This window comes from Rhamphochromis longiceps, linkage group LG5, assembly GCF_057381845.1.
Source record: "Rhamphochromis longiceps isolate RC_006_pf linkage group LG5, R_longiceps_female_GT1.1, whole genome shotgun sequence".
In the NCBI taxonomy this organism is placed as follows: Eukaryota; Metazoa; Chordata; class Actinopteri; order Cichliformes; family Cichlidae; genus Rhamphochromis; species Rhamphochromis longiceps.
The window spans coordinates 18391624-18419278 of record NC_140561.1 but is presented as its reverse complement, the minus strand read 5'-3'; the positions used below and the strand labels follow the sequence as shown (position 1 = coordinate 18419278).

The 27655-nt window shown below is 43.9% G+C and overlaps 1 protein-coding gene across 2 annotated transcripts; it reads right to left on the bottom strand.

Annotated features, from left to right (window-relative positions):
- Positions 1-1267: 1267 nt before the first annotated feature.
- rassf5 (Ras association domain family member 5) lies at positions 1268-27102 on the bottom strand. 2 transcript variants are annotated; one of them, XM_085406254.1, is made up of 6 exons: positions 26206-27102; positions 14686-14813; positions 5089-5199; positions 3906-4239; positions 3703-3818; positions 1268-3586 (listed from the first exon to the last, which is right to left on the bottom strand). In XM_085406254.1, exons 1-6 carry the CDS (start codon positions 26972-26974, stop codon positions 3443-3445), a joined length of 1602 nt encoding a protein of 533 aa, XP_085262380.1. In that variant the 5' UTR covers positions 26975-27102; the 3' UTR covers positions 1268-3442. The 2 variants fall into 2 exon arrangements, with proteins under 2 accessions (XP_085262380.1, XP_085262379.1); XM_085406253.1 differs by having other exon boundaries at positions 5089-5202; positions 26206-27101.
- Between the last annotated feature and the right edge of the window lie 553 nt (positions 27103-27655).

Sequence of the window (27655 nt, the reverse complement as noted above, 5' to 3'; positions counted from 1 at the left end):
GATTTAACACTTTATAAGGTTATATTTATGTGTCTGGAATTACTCATGCATGTGCTATTTGTAACTGATGAGCATGAATGTGCTTTATAGTTTTTTTCTGCTTTTATGTAAAACAGTAAATGTGAAAAGCCAATGGATAAAAACAATAATCATATTTTAGCATTAAAAACATCAATAACACTTTATAATAAGGCCTGCAACTAAGGGCATACTTGGCTTTTTAAGTCTTTACTTAATGTTCACTATGTTGATGTGCATGATGGATGTTTTATTTCTCCCTTATTAACCTACAAGAAAAAATAAATACCATAACATTTTGCAGGGCTATGTGACCTTACATTGATGGAGCTAAGGCTAATGTACTGTTTTCCCTTTCACATCACTGTTCAAGCCATCAAAAGGATTTCACAGGAAAGGAGTGTCTCTTTCCCTGTAAAATACCTGGAAGTCAGGCAAAGTTAAACCACTCCCTAAAATGCCCAATCCAAAAAGTACAGTGTGTTTACAATGTAAGCCTGGGAAATGTTGTTTGTTTTTCCACAAAATTACCAAGTACTGTATAAAATTATTCATGCAGTGCTTACAATTGCTTGAGCATCAGTATAATTTCTGTCTCCTTTTTTGTAAAACACCCAGAATTTAGGCAGAACCTAAAATTACTTTTGCACTACTTAAACTTACTTACAGTATAGTTATGTGTTTTGAGGGTAAAAACAAACAAACAAACAAACAAACAAACAAACAAACAAACAAAAAACCCTTACTTGTTACCCCCTTATTCTAGCATACCTACCATTAGGTAAATATACAAATTCATAATTCAATTTAATTCCAGGGGAATTATGACCTTAGTTATGGGACATATTATAAAGTGTTGCCAAAGTATAATTTTGATTAAGGAGCTTGCACATACTGGTGAGTACTGTTGATTTAGAGCAGCTGTGACTTTACATTGAGCGGTGGCATAATAAATTTGTTAAGCTCTATGTCTTTTGTACACAGACCTCTCTTGTATCGCAGTAAAGCATTTAATAAGTATTGATTTAACAGTATAAGATTGTTCACTGAAATATTTTATACTGCTGTAAAGAAAAACAAACAAACAAAGGAGAAAGTTTCAATAAAGGAATTTCCTTTTTTTAATTTCATTTTCAGATTTTGTACAATTCTACTGATACACACACACACACTTCTTCAAATAAAACAAAATAAAATCGCAATAAAAGCATCAGGTCTACACATCCCTCACATAATAACAATGTGGATGGTGTGAACCGTGAAATAAATAACACACACACACACACACACACACACACACACACACACACACACACACACACACACACACACACACGGAGGGTTTGGTGGAAAGACATGAGTGTTACAGGACAGAAAGAAAAATGAGAGAAACAGCACCACCCGAGGGACACAGGTTTGCACACATGCGAAAGCACCCATACATTTAACTCGGGCACCTGTGTGCTGAAACACAGTACATAGATACACAGGGGCACAAGAAAAAAAAGGCACTGCCAGCAGGAACAGCTCAGGCTTTGGGTGGTGGCGTTAAAAGTAAGAAAAAAAACAAACAAACACACAAACAGTACAGAGGGACGCATGTGCTCATGGACAACAGGCCTCGTGTATCAGTACTTTTATGCACTAAATGAAGAAGCATAAGAACTTCTCAAGGTTGAATGTTTTCTGTGATGCATGCACTCCAGATGTTTTAGCAGCCAGCTAATGTGCAGTTAGGATCCGTTACATTATACGTGCACTAAATGCACATCTTTGTAAGTGAGGCCCAATGATGGAGCGCTGTTGACAGACACACTCATTTTAAAACACTATTCACATGATCCTCACTGCCCTAAATGAGAGTGCAGACACACGCGCACACAGACGCACACACACACACAAACCAACCAGTAGGAATGATACCTAAAAATGTTCATTTCAACAGTTAAGTTAAACCTTGTCACTCTTTTTCCAGTGTCTACATAATTCATATGCATTGCAAACACATCATTGGTACATCATAGCCATGTTCATGAAATTTATATATTATTATTTCCTCTTTTTTTTTTTTAGGTTGGAAGGCAGGTAGATTCAAGAAAACCTAAACGCATGCCCAGCCCCAGATGTTTGGACCATCATTAACCTGCGTCTACTGTAAATGTGCAAAACAGGATCAGTTTTCCTCACATACACCACCTTTAATTCAACAAACTTTTGTCTGTAATTGCTTTAATCACTCTCGGCAGATGTGCCCCCTCTCTAAGCTTTGGCATCAAAGTCCTGTAACATTTAATATACAACTCCATCAGTGTACATAAAGTGTGTCGATAAAGGTTTGCGGTTCACCTCCCTCGGCAGGCTTTTCTCCGCAGGTGGGGTTCATGCAGTTTGCAAGTGGAATTCATGCAAGTTTGATTGCGATTAAAGTGAGAGGGGAAATGGAAATTATATGACAGTTATCATCTTGGAACATGTCTGGATTATGTGTATGTTTTGCAGGAGCATGGAGAAGGGTGCCAACTGGGTGTGGCTGAAGAAGCACTGACTGAATTTAGCAAATAAGAACAGATAAGCAGGGGCTAAAACGAGCTTGTTCTACGTGGAACAGGGCTATCTTTTTCCTCCTTTAGCTTTTCTCTGTTCCCAATTCATGCTCCCTGAGAAAAAGCCCAGAATGGATCTCACTTTCTTATACCTGTTCTGAGATTTCGAAACTCCTTAAGAAAACATTTTCTAAGGAGAAGCACGGGTTGCCAGTACTTCAACTCCGACCCTAAATACCTCCCTTAGAACTCCAGAGAGATAAAATAGCACATCTGCTGATAACTGATATATCATTTCCAGGTACAACACAGTATGATTGTCCTTCCATCCCTGCATGATGCAGAAAAAAAGTAATCATGCCTACTGTTCTAATCCTAAGTCTATGTGCAGGGAAGATGAGCTCAGACTCATGCATAAGTAACACTTGCAGTAGCAGCAGCAGCAGCAGCGGTAGCAGAAGAAGAGGGAATCTTTACAAACACCACTTCTTATGAAAATCTATCAGTCTCAACTCGAGTTGAGTTACAGTACAGATCTTTCTGTGTGTATGTGTGTGTGTGTGCAAGCGTCCTTGGCACTATTTGTCCCATCAGCTAGAAGACAACACACACTCTGTAGCTTTTTACAACGCTTTCGACTCCCGATCCCCTTCACAAGGAGGCGACGTATGAGGGGTTGTGGTGGCGGTGAGAGGGGCTCATATGCGTCCTGAGAAAGGCTATGCAACCACGTGTGAACATGTGTGCACGTCCGCGTGTATATCTGGAGCTCCAAGAAAAGCTAGTTCGGGCTCTGCTCTGCGAATAGATCTCGAAGGTGTCGGAGTTCAAAGGGTCAGTCTCTCCCTGGGTTAAAGCCATGACGTTATGTGTGACGGGGGTCAGGGGGTATGTTGTTGAAGGGCCTGCTGTAGTTTCTTTCGGTAAACAGTGTATTTTTGCTCCACTGCTCTAATGCGCTCCGCCTCCTCTTTCTGAAGGATGACCAGGAAGTTTTGAAGCTCGGGGACAGAGAATGCATGCCACTGTGGGATTAGGAGGGAAAAGAGAAGGAGCAGATTTATAACACTTCTGGAGGCACTTACCCTCTTAACATTTGCAGCTTAGTAATAAACTTATGCATGTTTTTTTGCCTTCTCACCTCTACTTCTCCGGTCTGATTTTCCTTAAGCACAAAGCTGAGCTGCTCTGGATCTGGTCCCGCAATCAACCTTAGAAGAAGAGGGTGGTCAGAGAGAGGAAGCTTCTGGAAGAGGTCTGCAAAAAGAAAAACATAGCGTTGATATCACCAGTTACTTTTCTGGAAACCACGCGAGCTAGCGGCTGCACATGTGTTGTCCTCACCCTGTCCATCGCGGTGCGTCTGCCTGTACAACGCAAACTTGCGTGGATCGTCCAACACCATGAACTTCTTCAGCAAGCCCTTGATGACCTCTCCTGTGGTGGTTTGAGAGCTGATGTGGAGCTGCTTCACACTGTCGCTTGGTAGATAGAAGGACGTTCTCTTCTCTGAATGCTCAGAGTCTGTAGCTTCCTGCTCCTTCGGCGGAGCTTGGAGGCGGTCGCTGACCTGCTTGGACGCACCCTCTGAGGCTGACGGGTCCACGCCATGGACGGTGACTGGTCGATTGAGCCTCAGGTGGACTTTAATGAAGCCTGTGTATGAGCCGTCTGAAGCCTACAGCAAGAGAGGGAAAGGTCGTGCATTAATGTGTGCAAAGTAACAAAATGCACCCTAATGATGCTGTTTAGGATCTAATGTCCACCAAACTTGTGGTGGTTTAAGATCTTTCAATTTATAGACAGGTTAATGCAGTGAAACATGGAAATTAGGAAAATGTGAAAGATGTGTTTTTTTCTGAACTTAACAAAAGATACAGTTTTTTAAAAAAAATGAATCTTTAGTTACAGTTATGATTTTTTTTCTAATATAAGTGGAAAAACATGACAGAGCAGTTAGTTATGAAAGACCTACTGCATGAAAATTCACAGGCCTGTCAAAAAACAAACTACAAAAAAAACCACCAACCACCACCCCGAAAGCACTCTAACATGTTCAATCTTGTTTGCATAGTTCATGAGAAAAATGTTTCTCGCCGGCAGCAGCCACTTCCTGGTGCATTGCTATTCTTGTGATGTTGCAGACCAGCAGACCAAAATGAACTTTGAATGGTCCCAGGTGTTTGCACCTGTAAGCTAAGTTAAATCAAGGCTTCCAACAGGGAAGCAATTTTTATCATCTCTTTTGTGTTTTTCAAATCATTCCCGTACTTTGTTTTGTTTTTGTTTTTAACAGTTAAAAGCTACATATATAAAAGTGTGTTACTTTATTTGATCAAACTAAGTATTCCGAAATACTATTCCTAATTTAATATTTTACTTTCTACACTACATCCAGGTTTGTTTGGTTGTTTTTAATATGTGTGCATTAATGAAAAAAAGGGAAGCTAAAATAATAAGGTTTCATTGTGACTTTGAGACTGAATAGTGCAAATTTACAAATTTGTTTAAAAAACAAAACTCTCACCAATTTCATTCCATTTTCTGTGACTTGAGCGTTATACGCTTCAATCCTGGCCCGCACTTCTTCCACTGATAGGTCTTTTGTCGCTCCCTTCTCTTCTTCCTTTGCTGCATTCTGCTGTGAGGCAAAGAAAAAATTATTATCAGCACTGCACCACTGTCGCAAGTAGCAGGAATGTTTTATCTTTAACCAGCAGATGGTGCCGCTTCAATCTATCCAGAAAAACAAAAACGGTCTAATAGTCTTTGCTCAAGTTTCTGAAGAAAGATGAACCACAATCAGGAAAAACCCTTTCACCTTCCACACAGACTTGCAGACCTTGTGGGTGTCATGCTTGGCTCACAAATAAGACTAAAGAGAATCTAGGCCAGTTCCTGCAGGGTGGTCTCTCTTGACACTACCCTGCCCTCCATCTTTGCCATCCTCACACAGAAAAAGCTGACTCTGACTGCAGCTGATGGGCTTTGAATAAGCGCTAAAGCATAGTTACACTAGCCCGCAGCTCTGCACGGGGACAGGAAATGTTGTGAATGGAGCTAATCGTGCATTCAGCATCTCAGCGCAAGAATATTGACAGCTTTGCCTCCCTCTTACTCATTTCCCTTTGTGAATAAGGATGAGAACAAGAGAGAGAGAGAAAGGAAGGATGCAACGAAAGGAGACGAGGGGGAGTCAAAGAGTGGGAGGCAGCGAAAGAAGGGGTAAGGAGTGATGAAAAAGCGGCTGCTGAGCCAGCCTTAGCAACACAGAGTTTGACTAGGTTATTTATAGTACAGTGGGATGCATCCTCTCTATCTCACAATAGCTTTTTTTTTTTTTTAATTTATGTAAAATTTCCTCCCTTCTACTTGTTCGTTTGCATTTTCCGGGGAGGTGGGAGAGAGAGATTATGTGTCTTTGTGTGTGTGAGAGAGAGAGAAAATGTGATGCAGCTATGGTTTCTAGAGGGAAGTCCTCAGGTTGAAGATGAAGTCACTGTTTCTTTTTTCAATGGAAATGCAATAAGTGCACCCTTATGGTAACAAACGACACAAATAAAAGGACCCATTCTGGCTAAAACTGGGCATCTGGCAGGGGAAACGCTGCACTGCTTATTCTTTTTGTTGCTCTTCTTATTGCACTACCAGACTCTGCCCAATTATAGTCCCACAATTCTGTAAAAATGCCAAAGTTGCAGCAGTGCAGCAGAATGAAGGTGGCGCCTTTGAGAATAAAATGTTTTACTAATTAGGACCCAAATACGAGTGTTTTTGCCTCATATCCGGATCATGAATGTAAGTATCTCTGTCATGGGGGAATTTGAAGCCTTCTGTTCTGCATCTCACAAGACCCATAAAAAGCCACTGAGTTTACTGACCCAGCTGCATTCATAAAAACATAAATAAAATAAAGAGCACATTGTGCAATCCAAGGTTAGGAAAGGAATCTGAGGGATACGGAGGAGCGGACTCGTATCGAGAATTCCGTGCAGTGGAAAGCAACAAAATGCAAAGAACCTCGCAGGAATTCCTGCGTTTGTATGTGAGTTTATAAATGTATCAGAAGCAGTGCCCTGCCCTGCCTGTCTGCATACCAGCGAGAGTGATCAGAGGACAATAGAGCCGGACAATAGTACAGTTTTCGCTCCTGTGAGGTCGGCAAAAGCCCTGACTGTGACCAGGTCGCAGAGGCGCACAGAGTCTGCAGAGGCATTCCAGGAAAACACATCTGATGGACTTGCACTGTAGATTATTGGCTCCAGAGCTAAGTGTTTCACTACATTAGATAGTTAGATATCTTTAGACTGTAAGTGCTTGAAAGTCTCTTAGCCAATGTGCAAGCACACTTCCATCATCTAATGCATACATGTAATAAGTTATCTGATTATACTGTCTCAGTCTCATATGAAACAATCAGCTCTTGTTGCCATGTTGGTTTTTAAACGCTCCTGTTTTCATAATTTAGATACCACACTTTTACCACATAAACAGCTTTTATTATGCTACTTGATTGAGCTTCACTGTGTTGGCGAGGGCGCTTGAGGCAAACCTGAAGCAACTCAAATTTGTTCTTGTTGCTGAATGCATCTAAAGGTACATGTGTATCTAAAAAGCATGAAAAATATAAATAAAATATCTCTGACTGTTACATAAGAGTCTCTCACATACACAGACACAGTCCCTCCAAGGTGACGCAGATAAGTGTTGATGCTCTCACTCTTGTGAAGCTGGACAAGAGGTTTTACGACTGCTTGAAATATCACGGGAGTGTAGTCGATATGAAATCAAGTATCACACCTGTCTGTGTGTATCACCTGACCAGCTTTTTAACTCAAACTTGTAAGACCGACAACATGACGAGTGATGAGCGTTTTCACAAAAATACAAACATTTTGAACAGTGTGCGATGGTCACATGCAATCACATACATAAAATACACACATGGACCTATGCACACGCAAACTGTCAGCAGTTTGTTTCAGAGCGCTGTCTTTACAGGGTCAAGTGTCAAGGAGAAGTGCAAGCTGATTCTATTTCACAGCCCACAGAGCGCTGTGTGTGTGCCATCACTGCCAGCAGTGCAGGTCTGTGCATGAGTGTGCACTCACACAACAAACGCACAAAAACCTAAGAACCAGCATCAAAATAGATTTACTACCACAACTTATTGCATTTTTTTATGATGACTGAAACTGCAGATATCTACGGTTGTTGTTCGTGGTCTCACTGCGATGCTAATTTAGAGCAGGATTGTAGCTCAGTTTTTAATATGTTGTATGTTTGAGTGCAAGCAGTAACAATCATCTGTGCAATGACTAACTAACACGAGAGCTACAGTTGATTCAGCTGGTTTGGATTTAGCATCACTTGATGCTCTGGACTGGGCCCCACAGGTAGCTAGGTGGCTAATAAGGCAAGCTACGTGACACAGTAACACTTGGTTGTACACTGAAGAAGTGAGAGATTTCACGACAGGTTGATGTGTTTGGATCATATCAGAGTTTCTATTAGCTAAGATAATGTAGGAGGAAGTAATAGACACAATATTCTTGTTTTATTAGCATAACACGGTCTGTTTCTGAATAAAAGGTTACAGGTTTCCGGGTGAATATCAGTGTTATAACTCATTTATTTGGACCATACCAGAGAAACAAACACACACACACACACACACACACACACACACACACACACACACACACACACACACACACACACACACACACACACACACAAGTTCACTTCCTTATGCACAAAACTTATGATAATGTCTCTATTTACAAGATGCATCTCAGATCTTTGCATACTCCTTTTCCATATTCAAACACGAGGATAAACAGAGCACTTTGCTCTTTAAAGACGCACTGCCCCACAGGGCTGCATTTAACGCAAGCACACAATTCAGTTTCTATTGGGTATGTAGACTAGCTACCATGTTGTCTAGCTAACAGTGCTACTACATTATAATTCATATAATATTTCTTGGTTACAGGGCGTCGGGGTCATCAGTCTCAATCAGCTGGCAGCTTCTGTTCTCTCAGATCAGGCAAGTCAGCCTCCTTAGGCTGTGAGCCTGGCTGCAACCCTAACTCCACAACCTGACAGCATAGCTGGTCAATTATTCAGAGATTATACCTTCTCCAAGTCAGACACCAAAGGCAGCACAAGGCAAGGACAGCAAAGAAGGGGGATGAGCAGGTTTTACATGAACACCAACTGTCTGTGTTGGTTTGTCAGGCCGCCTCCCACTTCCTGGGTCTCTTTTCTCTTTTTCGTCTATAGTATTGACAGCGCTGCTTTTCTTTCAAGTGCTACTTTAAATACTTTGGTTATGGTTTGTTACACAATCAGGTCACTGAATGTACAGTAGAGCTAAACTAAATCTCAGGAAGTGTGAAGACTGCCAGTAAAACCAGCAATGGGTTGCTATGGTAACTAGAAAAGTGCAGTTAAACAGTACACACACACACACACACACACACACACACACACACACACACACACACACACGCAGGCTTGCTCTCGTGCAAAAGTATCAGCTTTGCCTCTATGGAAACCTCTCCACTCCCACACACTGTAGAGAAGAAGCCTCCATGAAATCAGTCTGTTAAAAACAAGCAAACCTGACAAGCCAACAGATCAACGTTGAACAATACAGCTGTATTACAGTAACCCCTTCCTACTTTCTCACACACACACACACACACACACACACACACACACACACACACACACACACACACACACACACACACCTAGAGGCCTACTTAACCATGCACAAACGTCACCGCTTCCTCTCCTAACTTCTCCTTTTTGGATAAAAGTTTTGTTTTTTTAAATATAGAAAAAGTGCAGTAGAGTTTGTTTGCCGGCACGATTGGCGCACTGACTGAGCTTGCTCCGATATTAAAATTTCAATTATCAGGTTGACTGTACTCCTGATTCTGTACCTTAGTTGTTTGCCTAGGCTTGCGGAAGAACGAGGTCTTGGCTGTGAAGAAAGTGAAGTCCTCGCTCTCGTCATCCAGGCTGCAGTACCCACTGCTCATGCTGTTACTGCTGGTCATGGAGGGGGTCAGCACTGTGTTGACGGTCATGGAGAGGTCCGAGGACAGCCTCTGGCACCAGAAAAGCACCAGAATAGCACGTTGGCAGCTCGAGGAAGCGATGGGTTGTCTTGAAGTGACGCTTGGGCACAGTCAGAGTCTACACGCGTACAACTGCCCTTTACTCATCCAGAAATAGTCTGCGCTCCTGTGCTGATGCATCCAGAGGGTTTAGATCCCACCTGCGAGGGCGAAACAGGTGAACTCTGCTTCGATTCGGCACTTTGGGTGCTACCGGAGAGACGACCAGGAAATGCAAGAGCGAGCAACAGACGTGTCACTTCCTCCTGTCATGCGTGTGAGTGTGTGTGAGAGTCACAAACAGGCCATTCTGTATGTGCACCTGAGTATTCTCAGCTAGACATACAGACACTTTTACGCAAAGCTTGTAACTACCTCACACGCACGCACGCACAAACGTAGGCACACGGCGGAGTGATGGAGTCAGCTTACAGACTGGTTTCAAGTTAAGCTCGCTCACCTGAGAGCACCTGTTATGCCCACAAACACACACTCGTTAAGGCATGCATGCAAGCAACACCACATCCTGCTTTGATCCTGCTCTGTGTCTCTGTGAAGACCCACTGAGAAGGAGCGAATAACAGTCCAACTAAAGTCCCTCATGCACAACCAAGTCAATTATGCTGGCATTTATTTGTGTAAGCATCCATCCGTCCCCAGGGTCTTGGGTAAATAGCAGCAGCAGAGCTCCTCGACTGCAGAAACGAGATGCTCACAGATCCCCTGCTACCTCCTCTCTGCTCTCCTTCCCATCGTTTTGACAATGTTACCAAAAAAAGGACAGAATCCTCACACTCAGCTCCTCTCTTTCTTATCCTCTCCCTCTTCTCTCAGCCTGTCTTTGCACCAGCTTCACCGCCTCACTCTCTTGCAACCTTGCTCAACCATCTGTGGTTGAGCGTGTTATCAGTCTGCAAGCGCCCTCCCCCTTCTCCCTCTACTCTCTCTCCCTCCCTCTCTCTCTCTCTTCCTGTAAGCGACTGCACCCTGCAAAGCATGGCCACTTCCTCTCACAGAGGGGAAAGAGAGAGGTATGTGTAAATAGAAAGAAATGCTGATGAGTGAGAGATATGAAGGCCCGTAACTTCTGTATGACATACAAAACACGAGCACAAACAGGAAGCAGCACAAAAGCCGGGCAAGATGGCTGCTCTGCAACTGATATTTGGGTGCAGCGTGCAACGGTTGACTGGAAACCATCATAACCGCCGTAAATGTCACTTTTATGTAGAACCATCCCGACTCTTAATTTGTCAGCACCGAAACACAGGCAGGGACCGACACAGTACTACAACAAAAAGGTGCACAATCATTGCTGTTTTGGTGATGAGGGATAGGCTTATGGTGCCCACAGAGAGAGAAAGAAAATGAAGAATGATGGCTGTTAGCATAGAGATTACCGTGACCCCTAACCTCAGAGCGACCCTACAACCTGCCCTCTAACTCTGGCAGCGACCCCCTTGCCAAAAAGCAGCCGACGCTTGCTGCTGCTGAGATTGATGTGCCCATCTGTCTGTCGGCTGCTTCAGTGCATGTAGCAAGATTTTAAAATCACACAATAAGCTTTGGGAGAACTGTGGCATGCACCGACAGTGTGTCAGCCTTTTACTGGGGTGTTTTTCATCAGGTTTAAGTCAGCTGATGACTGATAACCTGCAGCTCTGCTCCTCGCTTCCATCAGCGTAATCAGTATAGGAGAAGAGTGCTAGCAGGGGGTGCTGCACACAAACTAGAACACACACACTACTGGTCTCAAGTCGATGAAACCTGGTCAGCGTGATGATCCTTTGTGTGGCTGCAGCAGTCTCCGTCCATATGGGGCAAAAGGCGATCAATTTCTGCTGATGTACACACAAAAAGGACTCGTACTAACCACACACATGGTTACAGTTATAAAACAGAGCAATGGAAAAAAGGGGGCTGCAGGAAACAAAGTGTCGTCTCTCCTCTAGCCATTCAAGAGGCTTTATTTGAAGCACACCAGTCACTAAGTTCATATGCCACTAAAACTGACATAATCTTTTAATGCTGACATGCTGACTAATGGCCTAAATGTAAAATACATAAAAGCAATTTTGTCGTTATTGTTTTGTTCATGTGTAGCTGGACAGATGACCTGAATGTAGGACACCAAGGCAGATGAAGTAAACACAACAGGAACCGGTAATGGCGATTACAAAAACACAGAAACACAAAGTCCAAACAGCAGCAAACCAAGAATCCAAAATAAGAGCACAAGAAGCATAAGGAATGCAGGGGAAAAGCACTGAGCACAAACAAAGGGAAACACAAAGTCCACATGGACAGATGAAGACAGGGCTATTAACCCTCCTATGAGAATTTCAGTTTTGATTTTGTTCTGGGGTCTTTAAACACATCTTTCACTAGTTTTCTTTCCAGAGTCTTTGAAATCTTTTGCTTCCTAACTCTGCCAGGCTCGTTCTGTACTGTGTGGCTCTCTTCAGTTCTTGACACTTTTTGTGACAACTTTGTATATCTCTCTCTTGTTATATGAGCATCAACAATTCTTTTTCTCAAGTCTAAACTGATGTCTTTTGTTTTTGCCAAATAGAAATAATTTATAATTTCTAAAGAAAACTAGTGTTTGTATAAAATAGGAGCTGGTGTGATGAAAATCCCTTGCTCTACTAAAAATAGCACTTGGGAAAGTTTGACCAAAAAAAAAAAAAATTCATAATGATTTTGTCCTCTGGGGTTAACTGCAAAATGAGACACTGGTAGGGACAAGGAGCGGGTGAAGTAAACAAAGCACATATAAAACTAATGAAAGGCGAGCAGACAATCACAAAGAAAGGAAAGCAACAAAAACAGGAAGTACATAAAACAACACCACACATGAGAAAATAAACCTTCAAAGTAAAACAGGAAATAACTGAAAGACAAATAAATAACAAACACACTGAAACAAGGAAAATGATGCTAAACATGATGCACGGAAACAAAATGACACCAGAAACAACTAAAAACTAAGGGAAACAACTGGGACTGTGGCATTTATGTTCCACTAGAGATTTTGATTGAAACCAATAGAGAACAAGTGGTGCTATTGGATCAAACGACAAACACACTTTGCTCCAATTCTGTGCACGCTGTTTTGATCGTATTACGCTCTATGCATTCGCTCACACTCGCTAGATGACCTCGGGACATAAGAGGAGCTGCCAACATTTTGCTGCAGGCCTGCTTGGTTAGCCAGAGTACTCTTGTGCCTGATATCTGTGTGTCTGTGCGTGTGTGGATGGACCACATCGCGTGGGTGACTGTGGATGGCATGCCAAGAGCAGCACACTCACAATCTTATAGGTCCCTAAACACAACCATGTGCTTACACAAAGAGTGAATGAGGCACTATTTTGACGATGGATTTTACGTAACTACTGTATCACTTGGACGCCTCCGGACTTGTACAGTAGGAGAATAGGAAACAAGGCTAAAAGCTGAAACTTTGAATTTCAAGTTTAAAACTGTTGATTTCTTCTTTATATAGGTTACTGACTTACCATCATCCATGGATACTAAAAATTACATATTCCTTTAACATCTAAAAACTCTGATATAGAGCAAGCAACAAATAAGGTTCCTGTACACAGAGTTAGTGCTGTGGACAAGGAATGTCCACTAATTGCAGTGTGAGTGGTTCTCCGGCTCCTCCTGTCTGTATGCCGAACTGATAAAGTGCTTTATGGATGTGTGAATAAAGCCATTTGAGTGGTCAATGCAACTAAAAAGCACTTAATAAACTCATTAAGCAATCCAATGGTAGTAACCAGACCGAAAAGCAGCGCACATTTCGGTGCTTTATTTCGGTGCTTTTTTTTCCTGAGCTGTGATACACTTTAGATTCTAGCCAATCATTTTACGTTTCCGAGGATAGTAGGCGGGGCCAGGTACGTACGTTCTGTTAGAGCAGAGCTACAGATTAAAAATGTCCAAGGCGAAGCGGTCAAAAGTCTGGCTGTACTTCACAGCAAAATATGCAAACTCAGCAGCCTGCAACAAGTGCTTTAAGCTGATACTGTCAAAGGAGGTAACACCTCGAATCCGATGAAACACCTGGCAACGCATAGCGGTTTTTTTTAAAAGCCGAGAAATGCGCCGTATTTGATGGCAGCAGCAGCCGTTCTTCTCTGCGTGAGTAGCTTAATGTTGTTTGTGTGTAATTTACGTTGAGTAGGCTAACCACGTTATTACATTAATGCATGTAAGGTGAACTAGCAAACATCATCATAGCTACATGCGGCTGTCCTCTTGTTTGATGGCAGATACTCCCTTCACCCTGGCTAAAAAGGCTAAAATGACCAAAGAAAAAGTGGAAAACAGTTAAACATGAGAGGTTTTTGGACAAAGTTTGTATTTTTTCCATTGTTTAAGCACTGCTTCCAGCTAAGAGTGATACCATATATGCCCCATAGCTGCAGAAAAGGCTAACATTGTTATATTTTTACAAAAAACAGCTGAACATGAGAGGTTTTTGGACCAATTTTGTGTTCTCCATTCTTTAAGCACCGGTTTGAGCACCGTTTGAGCACCGGCACCGTTTCAAAAGTACCGATTTGGCACCGGTATCGGATAAAACCTAAACGATACCCATCCCTAGTTAGGACATCCAGAAGCAAACCTCTACACTTCTGGAGAGAGTTGGTGGAGAGCCAAAGCTGGGAGAGAGAGGGCGGCAAGAGAAGTCATGAAAGTAGGAGAGCAGACGCTAATGTGACGTAGCATATTTTGTCCTGGGAACACTTTGTGACCAAAAAAAGCAAATGAGTGCATAAATACATTCTTAAGTGGAGAGTTAAGGAGGAGAGACCGCATGCAGTCAAAGTGGAGGATGGTTATGTAAAAGTGTGGGCACGGAAGGAAAGAACTCTTCCATTACCCAGCCCTGACTCACGTACACCTCTGCTGCACACGTCAAAGTGCTTACTCTTCCTCTGTACCCCCCCATTTCCTGTCATGTCTTTTAAAATACTTACCCTGAACTGAGAGGCTGTGGAGGAGCTGTGCCGTCTGGGAGAAGGAGCTTCCTCGGGCTCTCTGTCCCTCTTGTTGCAGTCAATCTGTACTTTACTTTTACACTCCAGGTGACATGTGTAGCTGCAGTCTGTTGATCACACACACAAAAACAAAACACTCCAGTCAGAGACAAGAACAGAGGCGCAGAACCGAGAGGGAACAGCAGCGAATTTAATCATGTGGTGATTTAATAATGTGGCCCCTGTGAAAGTGTGAAATGGTGATTAGTCGCATGTAAGTTATAAATGAGACCCAGTTCTGACTTAATCAAAGGTGAAATCATTCAAAAGATCCATTTGCACAGAAATCTGGCTCCATCTAGTGGCTAAGGGCAGACTCACAGCTTATACAGTGTTAAACTGCTAAGAGATTATATGCATGCGTGTAGTGATTCAGGAAAAATGGAGGCATTGATACCTGAACATGTGCTCTAATCAAGCAACTTTACCTGATACTGACTAATTTAAGGCCCGGTGAAATCTGGCTGTCATAATATTACTGCTCAGAGAAGGGATCAGAGAAGTAAATTCCCCTCCAGTGGAACTACATTAGTCAGTCAATAACGAACATGTCACATCCATTAAAAATCAAATGCATAATGTAACACAGTTTTAATGCACCGCAACAACTGATGGGCTTACTCCATTTAAAGGGAACAAATGGTGCAATGCTGCCATTGGTCAACTCCCATCGACCGCCCAGCTAGAAAAGAATAGATTCAACTCCCCCCCCCCCCCCCCCCCCTTAAAATGTCCCCAAATAGTCCATCGTTGTTCTTTAATTTCTAGGTGGTTCCGCGTATGTCAGCGTCTGTTTATTTATGCCCTGCTGACTTTATTGTGGTCAGAGACTTTCCCCATTGCAACGCGCAGCCTCAGATCTCACTTCTCCTCCGCCGGTGAGATAATCCATGCACAAGGATATAGTAAAAAAAAAAAAAAAAAAAAAAAGATTACTATTATAGAGCTGCACGGACAAAGAGAGAAGTGTATTTTGTGGAAGCTCTGAGTCAGACGCCTTTCATGGTTTTTGAGCTTAAAGCTTCATAAAGGACACACAGTGCGCTATACTGCATGCGCTCGGCGAGATCAAACCTCAATCCGCATGTGTTGTTTTCTGTTACACCTCTTTGCTGCAGCTAGAGCTGAATGAGTAAGCCAGGCTGAGCCCTGCATGTTGTTTTTCTGTCTGCTGTTCTTAGAGGAGGGAGGGAGGAAAGAGGAGGGGGGGGGGTATCACTGCGTCTCTCACACTCAGCATCAGTAACCATAGTAACAAGCTTGTTAATGAAGCGCCTTGATGCGACTTTTGTTGTGATTTGGCGCTATATAAATAAAATTGAATTGAATTAATGACCACTGTTAAAGAGAAGGGCTTTAATGCTGTGTGTGGAGCTTTTCTTATTGGAAAATTAGCTAGCAGTTTCACATTATTATCCGCTACTGATTAAAAAAAACAGAAAGGTCTATGTGGGCATTAAAGACACTGGATAATGGTGGGCTTGCTTTTTAAAGCCGGGCTACGTGGGGAAAAAGTTTTCCCATGACAGTTTAGAAGTCACTTCAGATTGAGACTCCTCTCTGCAGTGACCTCTAAACTGCTGGTGTGTGTCTGTAGCTTCAGCAGAGAGAGAAGGACGTCAGTGCCTCACCGGCAGGAGGGATGTGTTGAAGCGAGAGGAGAGTTCAGATAGGGGATGCTCTGCTCGTGACACTTTAGAGGTCACTGCAGAGAAAGAGAGATAGAAAGGAAGCACGCAGGGGAAGGAAAAGGAGAAACTCCTTTCCTGCCCTGCTTTTCTTCATTCACTCCCTCCATCCACACTCTGGCTGGCATTCTGTGCCTTTTTTCCTCTGCATTTGGCTACGCTTACACAGAAAAACCACTGCTGGTGTTTGGTTGGGTGACAACTTAAAGACGGACCTCACCCTTTTCTCTGATAAGTAACTGCAAAAGTTGGGACATGCTGAAAGGAAAACAGCCACAATGTAAGGGTGGAACGTCTTTCCCTGCTCCACACCTACATGATACACCGCTGTCAGCAAGACGTTGTTCACCTAAACTCCACGTTATTCCCACGCTGATAGCATACCTCTGCCTCGCACATAAACAAACAAAGAATGGAAATGGCATTTCAGCGTTTTGGAGTATTTTGAAAATTCACAGAAGTGTTCCTGTACAGGTTTCAGCACCTTCCTTATCCCATTCTTTTGAATTGTTTGAGCTCAGGTTTTTCTTGTATGTTCAGGGTAAATGTTTGAGCGTCTGCTGGCATGCTGGTGCATGCAGGCCTGGTATTACATGAGACTCCTTCAGATGAGTGCTAATGAGCAGGTGGAAAAAAAGAGTAGCAGCAGATCCAGTGAACCAGAGGGTTTCTGAAGGTCATGCAGGCGTGCTGACGTACGCACAGGCAGAACAGAAAGAGTAAGTAGGAGAAGAGTAAGCACTTTTCTTGTGTGAGTTTTCTAAGTAATTGCAGTTGAATGCAAATTGACCCCACCAGCCCCGAGCTCCTCGCTGGGACTTGCAAAAGGGGCTTTCCACTTTCTATTCTGGAAAGTACAGTGCACTCTTACGCCGTCCACTCAGTGGAGAAGTTCCTCAATCTTAAATAGATTCCACCCTGCTGGAGTTTTAGATTTTTGCAGTAGGAGATATTTACAGGAAATGCCATTTTACTTCCATATCTTTATGTGAAATTAGGCTGGAAACTACCTTTCAAAAACAACAACAACAAAAAAAAACTTCAACCACTGTCCACATTGGACTCTTCTAAAGCTGTGGGGACTTTTTTTGGTGCTTTCTCTCCCATCATTACAGGGTTCAGGATTTGAATTGTTGTTTTTCCCCCTGTAAAATACTTCTGATTAAATGGGGATGAGGTGGAGACACTTTGCTGGCAGAGAATGCAGAGCAGGTACACGATACTCAGAAACTTTCCTGAGAATGTAGCAAAGTACACTGCCACCAGCCTAGCTTCTTTCTGCGCTATTTCTGTGTGCTGTTTCAACGTGAAGAAGGGCTCTGGTGTTAAGTGTCACCACGGATAGACCAGTTGAGCTTGGGTCGACAACAGCCGCTGTGAGCAGAAGAAGGAGGACGAGCTCTGATTTGTGAAGTAAATTCTGATCTCAGAGGAGGATGAGGCTGTTTTGTTTGTTTTCATTCTTTCTGGGGGGGTTTTCTTCCTTGTTTAGTTTCAGTTGAAGTACTTTGAGACGTTCCTGTACGCAATCAAAAAAATTTGACTATGCCAAGAATCGGCAGGTAGGGCATGTGGGTGGTTGTGGTTGTTTTTTCTGCGACATGGTGGGTGTGGGAGACACAGGCGTGGGTAAAAACAGAGATTATCAGTGAGTTTTTGGCTATGGAGGATGTCTGTATGGTTCCAGATAGAAACGAGGGGGGGCATATTGTATTTACTCCTCGTCTGGCTGAGGATGAAGGGGTTACACAGGGGTTAGGTAGCGATAAAAAAGGGGCGAGGATATTAACACACTAATGAACCTGAAGGGAGCTCTGTAGGATTTAGAGTAGCTTTGGGGGTCTTTGGGGGGCCTTTAGCTAGTCTGATCCCATCATAGCTGATTTGAAGCAGTTATCCATGTTCTCCTACTGCGTAGCTGTTCTTCATCTCTCGGCACATTGGTGAATAAAAATATTACCGTTCCGTTTTTATACTTGTCTCCATCCTTATTCATAACTCAAACCACCCCTCCATATGCTGCCAAATCGGACATGAACAGATCTAATCTAATCCCAAATCTGAATTTAATCTGACCCTCTTACCCCTTTGACATCTGTTTTTATTTGTGTAAACAGTCATTTCATATTTCGTTCTGACATTTTTAATCTTCATCGCGGCAGAGTCTGTCTTCTCCTCTCGCAAAACTCCCATCTGCGAGGTTACAGATGCTCTGAGAATAAGCAAAACAAACAAGACAGGAAGTGGGCTTTATTTTTGTTTGGTTTTTTTAGTCTGTGCTGTGAGCTGTAAATAAATACAGCTGAATATTTTTGTGGGTAATGATTACATCGTTAGTGAATGTTTTGGAATGATGACAGTTAGGCTGCATGATAAAAAAAACAAACAGCACATTTTTAAAAAATATGAAGTCCATACATGCATGTTGGCCCCATAAATGTCAAATAAGCAAAATTTCCATATAAAGTTATGGATCCCAACCTAACCATCACCCTACTATTAACTAAATGAGTCCATCTGAAGTGCGGTCATAAATGGATGGATGGATGGATCGATACTACATGCTAAATGAAATACAGTTACAGTAAAGCAGACTGACTGTACAGTATGTCCATATAGCGTTTATTTGAGGCTGCTTAACACATGTCCCCATCTGTTGTCACGAATGTAAAGCTTCATTCTGTGCTGACAACTGAACAAGCAAGCAGGCCTTGAGAGTTTTCCCATCATTCTATGGTGCTAATATTTCCCAGTTTCTAATTCACAAATGACTCTCAAACCTCAATAGAAGAACGTCCAGCGTAGTAAACTGCACTAAACTGCGTTCCAGTGAGGCAAAACTTTTAAAATGTGCACGACAGAAGCCTTGATAAGCCACTAATAGCTTGACTCAATGAGCGCTCAGATTTGATACTACTTGTACTTAGACTGAGAGAACAGGAAGATTTTATAGCAGCGCAATAAATTTGGCACATTTTCGTAGCTATATGGTGTTTTATATGTTGTGCAGTTTCTTTTTTTTTTTCATGTTCTGTGTGCTAATGCTTAAAAAGTACTTTATGGTTAATGGAATGGCCTCCATTTGGCTTCTGAGCACAACCTCTGATGGGCTACGGATACACAGACCGAGCCCTGACGACGTGGTTTTAAACTGACAGAGTGCACTTTTTCTAGTTATTTCTGTAAATATGCAGTAGCGCTAAATTATAGCCCCGTGTTGGCAGGAAGAACTGTCAAAAGCCTCCCCTGATATAATTATGTAACTGTGTCTTTTGTTTCAGGTCAGTTATTATATTCTCAGCAGGTTACAGCATCTAAGAAGACGCCCCGGGGATCCTCCACCATTTATAAGACTCTTTGGCAGACAAATATAGACTAAAGATGCAGTAGAAGACAGAACAGAGGAATCCAAATTGGACAGGTTCATTCTTAAAAGGATGAATAGGGTTTCCTTAGAGGGAACACCATCCAAAAATAGCTGCTATCTGTCTGTGGCAGCTTGTACTACTGATGGTGTTTCTAAAGCTTTTGAGGCCGCAGCATGACGTTACTCAGGTGGTGCAATGATGACCTGCTCCTTGAGTCATGTTTAGTTAGGCTCTTATCAGGCTCACACAGGAGGGCGCTCCTACACCTTCCCCCAAAAGATGTGCACACACATTCACACAAAATAAGCTGAAGTTTTCTTTGTTTTTTAGTGGTGGTGGGGGTTTAAGCAGCTGCTGTCACTCCCTGGCTGAATCAATGATTCTGCAGCACCCAGCCATTTCACTCCCTGCCTCTTTTTTTTAAACCCATTCACACTTTGTGCTGATGCTACATTAGTCCTCTATTTGGAGAAAACATGGGAAAAATCAATGGCATGCAGCCTCAGGCAGGCTCACTTTAATCTCAAATTTCTGCAACAAATATGAAAGTCAATATGATAATTGACTTACAGAGGTTTTTCCAGGCAGACTGAAAATGTGCAGGTTAAGAATAAACTCTAGTTACTGTGTGCTGTACACAAAAGCACACAGGGGGTTGATCACCCGTTAGGGGTACTGACAAAGACTAACACAGCTTACCGGCTCATTTCAAAGACAGATGGCTCGGTGCGCACAATACACAAATATTTTGGCACATGGCCGACCTCTGAGGCCAACCCAGCTCAACCTGTCTACTCATCATCTTTCCCCTTGTCCAGAGCACTGACCCTAACTAATCAACGCCCTATGCCCACATTTCCAGGTTTCACAACTTGTACACACTCTGCGGTCATCTTGATCATCTCCATACCTGAGTTGTTAAGCAGAGATCCATTGGAGGATGATCGCCGGAGGATTCGCAAGCTGTCGCTCCAGGAGCGAGACTTGGGCAGCCTCTTCAGCAGCCGCCCCAGCCGCCGCGACACGTGACCGAAGCAGGCGCTGCCAGCCTCCCCTTCCGATTCACCCGTCACCTCCTCTAGACACAGTGAAACCTGGCCGAGAAATGTCCTGCCCACCCTAACGCGCTCTGCTCCCCCAGCCCCAACTCCAGCTGCTGCCTCCCCCTTTGCCTCCTCCTGCCCTGGGACGGGAGGTGCTATCTGTGCCATGGATGGAACATGGTGGCACCATCCGGCAGGCACCGTCCTGTGTGCGTAACCCTCGCTGGAGGACCTCCTGTCCTGCCGCCGGCCGCCCCTCTCTCTCTGAGGACTGCACCAGCGCCAGCCCCCCCACTGCCCCCCTCTGCCATCCCAGCGCAGCCACTCTGCCACCGGTGCCACGCTCCGAATAAACAGCCCCCTCTCCACACGCTCTGCCACCCCTCCACCTGTACTTCTCACACCCTCCCCAGTGCTCAACCCCCTCTTCTCGCCCTACACGGTCCTCCTCGGGTCTACCCCTGAAAACAGTCGTCTTCAACCCTCAGCGTGAGGACACGAGCCCCAAATCTCTGCGGTACAACTTGTTCCTCTGTCGTCCTGCTGCTTCTCTCACCGCTGCTCTCTCATCCTCTCTTCGTCTCTCCCTCTGTCTCTGCTGCAGCACCCACACACTCCGCAGTGAAGAACGGCCAGCTTAAAGAGACAGAGACCCCCAAATGCAACCACTGCCCTAGCTTCTCTGACCCTCTCTCTCTCCTCTCTTTATAGCAACAGGAGTCTTTCTGTCCCATCAGTGGCTGACTTTCCTCACTTCATTCAGTATCTGAAGACATCTTCAGACGTCACAGGCATCACTGCAGACGCTCCCAGCGCCGTTCCCCACTTTTCTGTCTCCTTGGTTTGAAATCCACATCATGGCGAAGAGGAAGTGAGTCAGCCATGCTGTCTAACCCCTCAACAGTGACATACTGAATCTTGTCAGTGTGAAGGATATGCTTCACCTTGTGTGTGTGTGTGTGAGTTTGTGTGGGTCGCTGTGACACGCAGTCCGTTGCTTCTTAATATGCACTGTGAAAGAGAAAGAGTGAAAGCTCCTGAGAGTTCTCGTCCTGCCCCACTTACAGAACTGAGCAGTACAAAGGAAAGAGATGCTCACCATTCTCACACAAATCCATTACATTACAAGAATTTTCATCTATTCTCACTGCTTTTTCCCCACTGAGGTGCCTGGTTTTTTTGTTTGTTTGTTTTTTTAACCTGTGATGTAATGTGTGTTGCTAAAGTCTAAAATCCCCCGAATCGACCTCACCTAACAGGTTCTTGAGAATGTTTTCATTGGTCCTTACTGCTCTAACCACCTCTTCCTACACAGTCCTGCTATCAATATCCACCAAGGGCAACCTAAATATAGCCTGCTTGAACCCCCCATATACATACAGCAGAGTGGCAATGCAAAGTGAGGCAAACACAAAACACCACACGGGTCTTTCTGCAAAAATACAACAAAACCCTTCATGTCCTACATTTCTGCTTCTATTACAGCTAAACATATTAATCACCCTGATGTGTAAAGCCTCACTGAAATGACATTAAAAATAAACAGATTATAATATAGGTGTTCAATCAAGCTCTGTTCAATACTCAAAGCAGCTTTGTACTCAGACTCAACTTGATTTCAACTTTAGACACATGAGCTCCAAAGGAATGCTTTGGATGAAGTCTTATTCAAACTATATTCAGCTCAGCGCTGGCAGAGCGCAGCAGCGGTATGCAGGGACAAGAAGGTTATGAACCATTTAACACAACCCTCCTCCCATGTTTTCTTCTTCAGTGGTGAAAAAGGCCAAAGGAAAGCAGTTGCTGAGACAAGGCCTGTACTGTGTGGACCACAGGAAGAGGTAGGATAAGGATGGAGTTCAGGGAAATAATACAGTCCCTAGACAGACAGGGGGTATGCCCCGAGGTGAAAAGTGTGTGTGTGTACACTTACACAGGCTTCCTGTTAGACAAATACAGAGACGTGTGTGGGCTCACACACTTGTTCATGAATGCTTTTGCTGTTGTCATAAATTTGAGGATCACTGACCTCTCAGGTGCTCACCTTGTCAAACAGACCTCTGACATGAGAAGCAGAGACACGCAGAATAACCGATAGCAAAGCTCACAAACGGTGGTCGAAGTACAAGTTCATGCAAACATGGCCACCGTGAACAATCTCTGAAAAACTTATTGATCTAAAATAGTTGAATTACTTGAGTAATCTAGCAGTTAAATAAAATGAGGATTCAGATTCTCTGGTTGTTGCTTCAAAACTTTGGGGCATTTCAGGGGTCTTTTGTTCTTTTTCTATATTATTGCACATCATACTGTGCTGGGACAACATAACCAATGAGGAAAAATGCTAACTCTGACAGTTTTCTTTTCACTTCCTTCTGGTCTCACTTTGAAATGTTTCGTTTCCATCCCTTCAAACTGTTTATTTAACTGAATGTACAGAGAAACATTTAAGGGCATCTCTGCAATTGTCAGTAGTCATGTTTCCTCCTCTGAGGCTCTCATAGCCCTCTTATACAGCATATAATGGCCCCAGATAACACATTAACAAATCCCAAAGCATGCTATGCTGCATTTGACACTTATAAATCAGCTTACATCTACATTAAATTGCGAATTGTTCATCTGCTGCCTGAATGTTACGCTCAGGGATTAACTCCAAAGAGGTTAAAATAGCATTTAGGAAGAAACAGTGTAAATACAGACAGTGCCACATGTCTTATAGATGACCAGATCCAGCATATCAGTGTACGAGCGCCACAACAGCACGCTTCCCTGAAAGCTTTAATTAAATATTAATCTGACGTCTGATCCTGTCTGTTTGTAATCCCAGTGATTCCACTCTGGAGAGATAATCCCAGGGCTGGAGACACTCAGAGCTGAGATTAGTGGGAGTGCCCTACCCCTCCTCCTCCCTGGTATAGTGTATAGATTTACAGATGTACGTATGCATCTGCTACACACTCATTTCTTTTTAGTGTGTTTAAATTAGCATTTTTATAACAAGTCGTAATAATATGTGTAGTGCAGCGGTGTCAAACATAAGGGCTAGGGACCAGAGTCAGCCAAAGCAAAAGAAGCAGTGCATACATTTTTGGACATTTGACTGTTTTTCAGCTTTTCCTGGTGATAAAGAACTCTTCCATGGCCAGTCAAGCTAAACCAAAGGAATTAAGTAATAATAATTAAAAAATTAAATGACAGAAATGTTCCTTTTTAATCACCATCTATGGAAATATCAGTAAAGTTTTCAACGTTTATCAGATAAAAAACTGAGACATGCTGTTAAAATTGTACTTCTTTTTCTTATCGTAAGATATTTTAAGGGTTTAATGTTTAGTTAAACATCTTTATGGCCCACTTAAGATCAAAGTGGGCCGTATGTGGCCCACAACATAAACTGTGTGCATGTTTTCTGCCTATAATGGTAAGGGTGTCTCCTACTGGGACAGACTAGCGCCAGTAAAGCAGCTCATAAATGTCCTGACTGTCACAGTCATCAGAATCTGTGTTGGTCTTTATGCTTTCATATGTCGTGCTCCACTGAAGCCTGATGTCACATATGGCTCATATATGTGAGTAAAGTCTTTAAGCTTTACCACAAATCACATTCTCATCCATCACCCAAGAGGCGCAATAAAGATAAAGAAAACATAAACACAGAAGAAAGGCAGCAGAAGAAAGTTAAAGGCCTGTACACCAACAGAGCAGCAGACTAGAAGACTGGGAACTCTTGGGAGATTGACAGATTCCAGTGCAGAGCAAGGCCACAACTGTCCCAGGGGTGCACGCTGCACAGCTGTTTGGGCTTCGTATGCAACAAAGCAAACACAGACAAGGCCGAGCGAGTGAGGCAACCAGACAAAGATGGAGAATGATGGTTGTTTATGGTTGCAGGGCCTCTTGTCTCTCACTCCCTGTCATTTGCAGGGAGCGGGGTGCGTGCGTGCCGTTTCTATTTTGGCAGTCACGGCTGCATTTCTTCCACCGCAAAAATACCTTAAAATGCCTACATTTGTATTGCCTGCTGAACTTCACGGCTGTTCACCGCATTCACCTCAGATGTCTTCTGATAAGAGAGAGCAGATGTACAACTAATTGGTTTTATCCATGAAGAGAGTAATTGTGAAGGGGAGTGAAAAAGTTAGTGAAGTTTTTGAGATTTAAAGAAACTGTGTGTTTTGTGTGTGTGCATGTTTCTGTGGGTATATATGCTCCAGTAATCTTTCTGCTCTTGCCTCAGTGAGCTCTTGCTGATAGCACACTAAATCAGACAGCTCGGCAGTGCCGGCAAACTTGCGCTCTTTTTCCTCCATCCCTCTCTCTTGTGCACTCTCTGCTCTTAGCTCTTTGTCTCTCCTGATTCCCGTCACTTGCCATCACCCACTGTTTGCAACCACATGCCATCCTTTATTTTTCTCCTTCATTTCCTCCTGGTTTTGTTTCACTGTTTGTTTGTTTTTTAACCTGCTTCATTCATTATCCCTCCCTTTCCAATCATCCTTTATCCTGCCTTATCTCACACTACTCTGCAGCTCCAACCTCGCCATGACAAACTACTGCTGACACAATGCCTGCTCAGCAGCCGCATACACTCAAACACACACACACAGAGGATGAACGCATGTGCAGTGGGTGTGCAGAGAAGCACAAAGGTACCTCAGGTTGAGGTCTAGTCCAAACTGTCTGTGACAGAGCCATGCAGATATGTTAGGAGTGGCATCATCAGATGCTGCTTTCTGTCTCTGAACATATTCTCACATCCCACAGCATCAGACTGATGTATTTAATATATTGTCCCCATTAAATGTGTCTGAGCAGACATTTCCACTACTCAGGATTTCACCAGTACACCACTGTGGATTCCATCTCGCCCTCTTTCTCTAAGTCTGGTAGCAAAGTGGGAACTCTGGGAGGCACAGCTGCAGAACTAGATAAAGCTCTTTCCGTGGAAGGATTTTGGCTGCCTGTGGTGAAAAAATCTTTGGAAATGTCCTTCCCTGTCACTCCGAGTCACTCACAAAGGCACATGCACAATTTTTGTGTGTTTGTCTGTGTGTGTGTGTGTGTGTGTGTACAAACACACAACCACAGCTATGGTTTGGCACCCAGCTACAACGTGCCCTTCATAAAAACTGCGCTGCAGGAACAAGACGCGGATCTCTAATTCAAAACACTCTGCATTCACGTGCGCAGTCTGTTCCACGATGTCTCGTGTGGGGAAATGAAACAGTAATCACACAAGTGAATGAAGCAGGTATACACCGAGTGTGTGGCGTGGCACCACATAAGCCTATAATCACTCATTTCCACGGGGAAAGAAAAAAAGCAACTCACTTGCAGTAGCCTGCTTTAACTACTTACTTTGACATTTGAGTGCCTCCACAGTGACCTGCCGGCTACACGCGTCACACCAGTCCTGCTTAACGGGCTTGGCCTCGAAACGGTGTCCTTCACCCCTTTCCGTCTTCACCCGGGGGTCCGTCCCCTGAGAGAAGATGGACCAGGCCTCCATGCGGTGAGGTTCGGGACGAGCCAGCTTCACCACTCCGGTTCTGCCCTGCGTAACCCGCTCCAGTGGAAGACCGCCGCTTTTCCCTGGCGCTGAATGCCGCAAGGAGATGCTCTGACGTCCGCTGTCTCCGTTCACAGAATCTGCCTGCGTCGCGCTCCGATGCCGGTGCAATCTTTTATGTCCACTCGCCAGCGATTCGCTCGGTATGACATTAGTGCCCGGTCCCTTCAGCGAGGAGCTCCTCCGACCCCCGCGGGCGGTGTGCTTGGCGTGACAGTCCATGTAGCTGTTGCTGCTGCAGTCGCCGGTGATGTGCCCGTTGTGACTTTGCCGTGCCCCAGCGGCGGTGCCCGCGCCGCTGTCCCGCTGCTGCTCCGGGCTACGTGGCGCAGAATGGGCGGACGGAGCCCCGCATCCTTCACCGGGCATCATTCCTCCTCTCACCACCGTCCCTGTGTCTCCTCCAGCAGTGACAGACACATCTTCCTCCCCACTCCCTGAGCTTCTCCTGAACATCTCCCAGGACTTTTTCCTCGGCAGGATGGTTTTCTTCCTGCCACCGAGCTGCCCGAAGAACTGCGGACTCGGCTGCTGCCCCACCACACTCACAGACGCCATTATCCTGTCAAACCCCCTCCTGTAAGCGCGTGTGTTCGTCTGTTTGAGGGGTGTCAGTGTGCGTGTTTTCACTCCGTGCCCTGACTGTAAACTCAGCTCTCCCCGCCGTGTCACGCCTGTAGTAGTGACGCAAGGGAAACGACACTTTTAAAGCGCGAGCGCGCTTCCCCAAAGACACGAGGGATAGTAGCGCGCATGAATTTCTGTTTAACGTTTTAGCACGCTAACCAGCCCGCATCACTGGGTGATATTGAACTTGATGACGAGTCAGTGAAATTTGTTTTATTCCAGCCGGCCACTTACTGTAAATGAAGGGAAAGCAACAATCTCCTGAAACCAGAAAATGCGTTTCTTAAAGAATCACAGTTCAGGGATATGCAGAGAAATACCACGGACTGGATGTATAATGAAACGAATAGCTTAAAAATGATAAATCTTCTCTTATTTAAATAGTCCGTTTCAAGTGGGTTTTTTTGTTTTGGTGTTTTTTGTTTTTAATGGGACAGCAAATTAAAGGCCAAGATATTTGACATGCCACACGTTTACCTCAATTTTATTTTATTTTTCTAAAAAAAGTGGAATTACCACCTCGAGATTGTATGCTTCCGCCATCCAGTCAAGTTCTGTTTATGCTGTGAGTCCAGATATATGTTACGGAAGATGATTAGATATGTAGACTTT